Source organism: Chenopodium quinoa, unplaced genomic scaffold, assembly GCF_001683475.1.
Source record: "Chenopodium quinoa cultivar QQ74 unplaced genomic scaffold, ASM168347v1, whole genome shotgun sequence".
NCBI lineage: Eukaryota > Viridiplantae > Streptophyta > Magnoliopsida > Caryophyllales > Amaranthaceae > Chenopodium > Chenopodium quinoa.
In genome coordinates, this window is record NW_018743144.1 from 1,017,835 (window position 1) to 1,024,930 (window position 7,096).

The 7,096-nt window shown below is 39.3% G+C and overlaps 3 protein-coding genes across 3 annotated transcripts; 1 reads left to right on the forward strand and 2 right to left on the reverse strand.

Annotated features, from left to right (window-relative positions):
- The first annotated feature begins 309 nt into the window (after positions 1 to 309).
- Positions 310 to 1,467, forward strand: LOC110732148. The gene is made up of 2 exons (XM_021912064.1): positions 310 to 650; positions 914 to 1,467. Exon 2 carries the CDS (start codon positions 917 to 919, stop codon positions 1,394 to 1,396), a length of 480 nt encoding a protein of 159 aa, XP_021767756.1. The 5' UTR covers positions 310 to 650; positions 914 to 916; the 3' UTR covers positions 1,397 to 1,467.
- A 132-nt stretch (positions 1,468 to 1,599) lies between these two features.
- On the reverse strand, positions 1,600 to 2,697 carry LOC110732147 (putative protein TPRXL). The gene is made up of 2 exons (XM_021912063.1): positions 2,156 to 2,697; positions 1,600 to 2,066 (listed from the first exon to the last, which is right to left on the reverse strand). Exons 1-2 carry the CDS (start codon positions 2,552 to 2,554, stop codon positions 1,782 to 1,784), a joined length of 684 nt encoding a protein of 227 aa, XP_021767755.1. The 5' UTR covers positions 2,555 to 2,697; the 3' UTR covers positions 1,600 to 1,781.
- On the reverse strand, positions 2,634 to 6,084 carry LOC110732146. The gene is made up of 3 exons (XM_021912062.1): positions 3,395 to 6,084; positions 3,148 to 3,291; positions 2,634 to 3,032 (listed from the first exon to the last, which is right to left on the reverse strand). The coding sequence occupies exons 1-3, from the start codon at positions 5,168 to 5,170 to the stop codon at positions 2,709 to 2,711; spliced, it is 2,244 nt and encodes a 747-aa protein (XP_021767754.1). The 5' UTR covers positions 5,171 to 6,084; the 3' UTR covers positions 2,634 to 2,708.
- Positions 6,085 to 7,096: the final 1,012 nt, after the last annotated feature.

A 7,096-nucleotide genomic window follows, 5' to 3' on the forward strand; every position in this document is an offset into this window, starting at 1 on the left:
TCAAAATGAGAAAGTAGTATGCTCTTTGTACTAAGCAAGAAAGTAAATTGTATATATTGTGTGTAATAAAGCAAATGCATCCCAGATAAAGATGTCCTTAGTTAAAAAGGCAAGGACATCAAATAAGCTTTAAAAAAAACAAAAAAATAAATAAGAAAAAAATGAAAAGAAAAGAAAAAGTAGGTTTCGTTTTCTTCCCTAAGTTAAGCATTGAGGACAATGCTTTGTTCAAGCTTGGGGGGGGGGGGGAGCGTTACTTCATTTTCTTTTGGATATTTTGGATTTTAACACCTTACAAAAGGCTGAAAATGTTTTTTAACACCCCCCAAAAAAAAACTTTTATTTTAACACCTCCCAAAAATATAAAAGTTGGAAGTTAACACCAAAATCCATCTTCCGTTAACAGAACTGTTAGTGGGGCCCACCCCAACGGATATATTTTTAAAAGATCTGTATATAAGAACCATTCTTCCACGATTCTTGCACGATATATAAGAACCATTCTTGCACGATTCTCCCCCAATGAACGAAATTGTTGTTCTTATTGAATAGCAGCAGCGCATTGCATTGTTGCACGATACTTGAAACAATTCTTTCACGATTCTTCCACGATTTTTGAGAAGAGGAACAGATTGAAGCTGCTGAAACAGGTGAGTGCGGTCAATTGTTCGGTTGTTTGGTAATTATGGTTTAAATTCTCTTCAATTATTATTTGCAATTGTTTCGTACTCAGATTAATGGTTGGATTATGTTATGTACGCATCTAAATGCCCAATTGCGAAATTAGGGTTCGTCAGAAATTGAATTTGGGGCTTTTCGTATTATGAAATTAAAAATGAATTTTGTTGCTGTCAATGTTAATTCGTCAGTGTACAAATCTGTAAATGTGACTGTCGATCTAAAATTGATGCAGATTATGTCGTTTGTTAGCTCTTCCCCTCCTGAGGCCAGAAAATGTAAGTGTGGTGTGCCAATGGCCAAGCTCACTAGCTGGACAAGGGAGAATCCAGGCAGGAAGTTCATATCATGTAAGTTTTATGACCCAATAACAGAAACAAGGGGTTGCAAAGCTTTCGAATGGGTTGATCAACCTGATGGAACAGATTGGCAAACAGGGGTTATCAACAACCTGTTGTTGGATAAGAAGCTGCTAAAGGGTGAAGTTAATGAATTGAAAAGGGAAGTTGATGAAATCAGTGGCCAAAGGAGGTGCCTACTTAATGAAGTTGATAATTTGAAGATGAGATGCAAGGCCTTGAACGCTGACAGGAAGAGAATGAACAGGGAGTGCAATGAAGGGAAGGTGTCTTCAATCAGCTGTTTTGGTTGGGTGGGCATGGCCATTTGTATAGGTTTGTCAATGGGTGTAATTTTCCTAATGGCTAGGGGTGTGTAATAGTAAGCTGTATTAAGTAGTTATAATTTCTTGTAATGACTTGAAGTGTTATAAATATGTCTTTTAATCAACCTATTTATGCCTTGTCTAAGTTCCTATTTATGCCTTGTCTTTTAATCAACCTATTTAAACATGTGAAACATTAAAACATGGGAAATATGTGAAACACTAAGATAGTTCAAGTACAGGTTGACAAAAGAACCTTACTTCAACATGTTTCAATGGCAATCAAAGCCATGCAACCATTACAATTCAATATCTAATTGTTCAAATTTGTTAAGGGAAGCCACTAAAAAACTAGCAAGTTACATAACCAGTCATGAGTACATAATAAAAGTTTGAAATTGTTCAACAGACATAATGTTTGATATCCAGCATGAGTACATCACTGAGTAAGGTTGTTGAGGGATTGCAGCCTGGCCCTTGTTACAACACCTGTGGCTGTTGTAGGCTGACTTGAGGAAGACCTTGTCTTTCTTTTTGGTTGGCTTGAGGCAGGCTGACTTGAGGAAGGCTGAGCTGAGGATGGCTGACTAGAGGATGGCTGAGCTGAGGAATGCTTAGCTGAGGAAGACTGTGGCTGTGGGCGCTTGCTGAATGGCAGACAACCTTCTTGCTCTTGAGGAAACTTTTTGTTTCCTATGCTGTTTGGTCCAGCCCCAATTGCACTCTATGACATGCATATAAAAATAAAAAGTCAATGGAAAAGACACATACATATATAAAACAAAGGGGGAGTTGGTGTAATGCTTGTGTTACCTTTTTAGCAGCCCTAATCTCTTTCTTCTTCCTCTCCTCCACCATCCAAGGAGTGTTCAGTGGGGGTCTGCCTGCTGACTTTATCAGCTCTGTAGCTGGTGCAGCAGGTACTTTGCAAGTCTTGGCATAATGCCTATATCCCCCACAGTTGCTGCATTGCTTCTTCCTCTTGGTACTTGCCTGACCACCTGAAGAAGAACATTCTCCTGGCTCAAGCTTCCTTTTTTTGCTCTTTGGTCTCCCAGGTTGCACCTTAACAGAAGGGGGTAGTGGTTCCCTCATTCTGACTGTCTCCCAGTGCTTTGGGCCAGGCATTGGTTGGACAGCTGGTTCATAAGCAGACCTGTATGTGTCCATGGTATAGTATGGGTCAACAACAGCCTCTATGTCACCCCTCATATCCAATATGCAGGCATAAGCATGAACACATGGAATGCCAGTGAGTTCCCAATGGTAACATGTGCAGGTCTCCTTGTCCAAATCAACCAACACCTGGTCATCCTTCAGCTGCACCTCAAATGTATTCCCTCTGGATGGCTGCACCACACAGGACCTAGCCACAAAGTCTATCCTCCCCAGAACATGCCTCACATATGGCACTAAGTTGTGTGTAATTGTTTTTTGAATCCTCCCACTTTTCATTATTCCTGTTCATAATATACCTCCTCATCCATTCCATTTGGGTGAGGATAGGTTTATCTCTGGCAGGCCTAATGACTGCATTGAAAGTCTCACACATGTTGTTCAACAACATGTTGGACTTGCAGTTTGGTGTGAATGCATGTCTAGACCAATGGTGGGGAGGAATGTTGATTAAATACTCATATGCCTCTTCATCGAGGAATTTGATAGACTCCATGGCAATTTCATGCTCAAACTGACATATAAAAGCATACCAGAAATCACACCAAGCATATACAAGCTAACCAATATAAAAACACACCAACAGTCATATAAAAGCATAGGCTAGCTTCAACAATCAATAAACTTACAATGGTGGTGGCCCTAGCTGCTCTCCAAAACAGCTCCTTAAAGGTTGATCCAGTGAAGTTGAGCTTGAAGTTAGCCCAAATATGCCTCACACAAAACCTTTGCTCAGCTTTGGGAATAACATCAGCCATTGCTTTAATCAAACCCTACCAAATGCAGACAAAAGAATAATCATCAGTCAATCACATACATACACATGAAAACTTAGAAATTGAACCTAAATAGTTAAGAGGGAAACAGAAGCATTACCTTTTGCCTGTCAGACATGATGGTCAGCCCAGCTCCTTGATCATGTGTGAACATTGACATAAGGGATTCCAAGAACCAACCCCAAGTTTCCTGGTTTTCAATCTCCACTGTGGCCCAAGCTAGAGGAAACAAGTTGTTATTCCCATCCTTAGCAACTGCCACCAGAATTTGCCCAGGAAAGGCACCCTTGAGGTGACAACCATCCAACCCTATTAAAGGCCTACAACCCTTTGCAAATCCATCTCTCAATGGCCTTAAACAGATGAACATCCTCATGAACAATGGTGGCTCTGGCCTGTCAATACCATCAACAACAACATTGCACCCTGAACCAGGGTTGTACTTCATCACAGCTTTCCCATAATCCCACACCCTAGCATACTGCTCCCTAGCTGAACCAAATATCAGTAGTTTTGCCCTACACCTAGCTAGCCATGCCTTATAGTAACTCACATCAACTCCTAAATCATTCAAAATCCTAGCCCTAATCTCCTTAATTCTCCAACCAGGGTTACTCCTAAAATCTTCTAAATACCTCTCTGCTATGTATTCAGCAGTAAGCATCTTGTTCTTCTTTACTCTGAAGCAGGAATGGTCTAAATTCAAGGTTTTGATTTGCCAAGTTTGCTGCTTAACAAGTTTTGATGCAAACACCTTGAACTGACACTTTACCCCCCCCCCCACACATGTACAAGCAGGCATTCTACAAGTGTAGCTATTGAACTCACAGCCACATCTATATCTACACTGAACTGTAATCCTTTTACTGTCATTATGCAAGTAGTAGAACTCATACCTGTTTTGAATGGCATGAAGTCTTAAGGCCCTCCTCAAGACTGAAGCATTACTGAATTTCTGATTTAACTTCAACTTGATTGGGTTGTCAAAGTCCACATCAGCATTAAACCAAGGAGCATAGTCCTGTTCCTCATCAGATCCACACAAACTCCTTGAATCATCTGAATCAGCATCACTTTCTGGATTCACCTTCGGTTTTCCAACATCCAAATCATTTCTCAACTCTACTCTCTTATCTTTGCCAACCCTGTCATCTACTGCACTCTCCAAACCTTTCCTAAGGCTCTTGTTCACTTTGGCCAAGATCTCCTTTGACCCTTCAATATACCATTCCTCATCCCCTTCATCAAATTCTTCTTCACCAGGTTCCCAATCTTGTCCCTCATCACTCAAATCTGAACTTGAATAACCAGATCCTTCACATCCATCATCCTTTTCTTCATCAAACCTCAACACTTTAGCATTAGCTGAGGCTTTCCTAGGTGGACTCTCCTCCCTTTGTTCAGTTTCTGTCTTCTTAAACCTAGGGCTCCTCCTAATAGTCGATGTATTTGAACTTTCTACCTTCTTATCCTTTTTTTTTGTCTTTGCAGGATTGGGTTGGGCCTCTTGTATGGGCTGACTAGGAGCTTCTGTTGTTACAAAAACCTCAACATACCCCTCTTCATTTACTGTCTCCAAAAGGCCCTTAACCTCTTCACTGTTAACTAGTTCCCTTTTCCCAGTGTTAAAGGTTTTCCCCTTCTGCCTATACCAACAGCTGTAATGCATAGGCACATCCATATCACCATTAACAAAACCATGAATTGCAGCTGTTCTAATCAAATGCACATCCAACTTAGATACTTGAACCTTCCTCTTCCAGTAACACCAACCACCACACCAACACAGCAGCTGCCTGTTTTTGGTTACTCTTTTAGGGACAAAAGCACCTCCCACTCTAAGGCAGATGTCAACCAAACTATCCTTGTCACCCATTATCTACCCACCAGTGAAAAACATATAAAACATATTAAAAGCCATGTAACTATACATGCACAATACGAATAAACAAATCCATCACAGCCACACAAACAAACACATAAAAAAATTGAAAATAAACATATACAAGCCAATGTAGGTGCTCAGTAACATAAATTAATCAACAAACCACACTTGCTAGTTTAATTAACAATAAACCACCTTAATTAATCTCTACTTTCAATTACGAAATCCAATTAACCTAAGTCGCATAGTCAGTTACAGAAATTGATTTATCAAGGCTTTCCTACTGTGGTCCCAAAATTTACCCTAATTACCCAATTATTGCAAGGTTTACAGCAATGAAGCACCAGTAATTGACGAAATTGCTATCAAAGGAGAGCAATTTTACCTTATTTTCTGTGAATTTCAAGCGGCTTTCGCACTTTTGTAGTTGAAGAAGATGATGAAGAAACCCTCCTGAGCTTATCTTCTCCAACGTTGACACCACCCTACACTCCACTTCTCAGCCAAGATCTCCTTTGGTTCAAAAGCGAAATCAATGAAGGTTCAGAAAGAATTCAATGCAGAAGGTTGCTGCGAATTCAATGAAGAAAGAAGTTTCGTGTTTTGCTGGGTGAAAATTGAAGTTCAAGCCAATTTGTGGGACCCACGTTAAATTTCCGTGACGGAAATCGTTAACTGGTGTTAACTTCCAACTTTTATATTTTTGGGAGGTGTTAAAATAAAAGTTTTTTTTTGGGGGGTGTTAAAAAACATTTTCAGCCTTTTGTAAGGTGTTAAAATCCAAAATATCCTTTTCTTTTTTTATGGAATGTTGGTGTTGAGTAAGCTTGAGGGAGATGGCATTATTGGTATTTTTGTTTGATGTTTGGTGATTTCTTAAGTTTGTTTTTGAGGTTTGATCACCCTTTTACTTCACTTAGGAAATATCACCAAAATTTTGGAATTTTTACCCCGCCTTAACCCTTTGCCTTACGTTACAACCCTAGTTAAGACCCTTAGACTTTAGAGGGGTGAGTTCAAATTTCGGTGGAGGGAGATAGATTTCAACCCTATGGAGAGAGTATGCATAGTTGAGATGTTGGTATGACCCACTAATTCCACAAATTGAATCTTATTCTGGTTCCTTCGTGGAATCATGAGGAGCTAACTAGGGGATGATTTGAAGCTAGTGGTGAGAACGTGGACCGTCTTAGATGGGGCTAGGGCGGAGATTGAATTCTCTAGTTCTCTATGCTTAGCTTAGGTTTGTCTCTTTCAACCATGAGCATCTTAGAACGTGTTTTCCCTCATTGAATTAAGAAAGGTGAGTATTTTCTGGTGCATATCTCTTCTTCTTTTTTTTTTCCTTTTTTTCCGTCTTTGAGCTTGATTGGTTTTCCTAAACTTTGCCATGTTATGTTGGTCATGGTTGTGTTTGGTTTTTGTGTTTGCTTTTCTTTTTCTTTTTGTTTTGCCTTGGTTTTCATCTAGAGTTGTGGGTTAAGCTCTTAGGAAACCCTCACGAAAGCATACTCGTCCTCTAGGGTGATCTAGGGGTTTAAAGGGCTTGTCTTTAGTTGCTAAAACTGACCGTGATTCCTACGAAAGTGAGTTAGTGTATATGATTTCTCTTTTTAGTTTTTCTTGCTTGAATAATTCACTCTCCTTCTCTCGTGTTTCATGTTAATTTGCTCGAGGACGAGCAAGGGTTAGCTTGGGGATGTTTGATAAGTGACTTTTATGTTAGTTCTAGGGTTTTATTAAGTCATTTTTCTGGCTTATTTTTTAATAATTTAGCTCATTTTGTCCTTTATTTCTATTATTTTCTTATTCTCGTCTTTTATCTTTTTATTTGAGTATTTTGGAGTTTTTAGTTTAATATCGTAATTTATTTATGTTTCTTATTCTCTTATGTTTTAGTCTTTTTTCCTATTAATA

Bases quoted from the DNA above. Each gene is read 5' to 3' on its own strand.
- LOC110732146 (XM_021912062.1), bottom strand. From the start codon at position 5,170: ATGGGTGACAAGGATAGTTTGGTTGACATCTGCCTTAGAGTGGGAGGT. The intron at 3,292-3,394 runs GTAATGCTTCTG...TGCATTTGGTAG, and splicing joins TCATGTCTGACAGGCAAAAG to GGTTTGATTAAAGCAATGGC. The intron at 3,033-3,147 runs GTAAGTTTATTG...TTTATATGTCAG, and splicing joins CAGCTAGGGCCACCACCATT to TTTGAGCATGAAATTGCCAT.
- LOC110732148 (XM_021912064.1), top strand. From the start codon at position 917: ATGTCGTTTGTTAGCTCTTCCCCTCCTGAGGCCAGAAAATGTAAGTGT.
- LOC110732147 (XM_021912063.1), bottom strand. From the start codon at position 2,554: ATGAGGGGTGACATAGAGGCTGTTGTTGACCCATACTATACCATGGAC. The intron at 2,067-2,155 runs GTAACACAAGCA...TGCATGTCATAG, and splicing joins AGATTAGGGCTGCTAAAAAG to AGTGCAATTGGGGCTGGACC.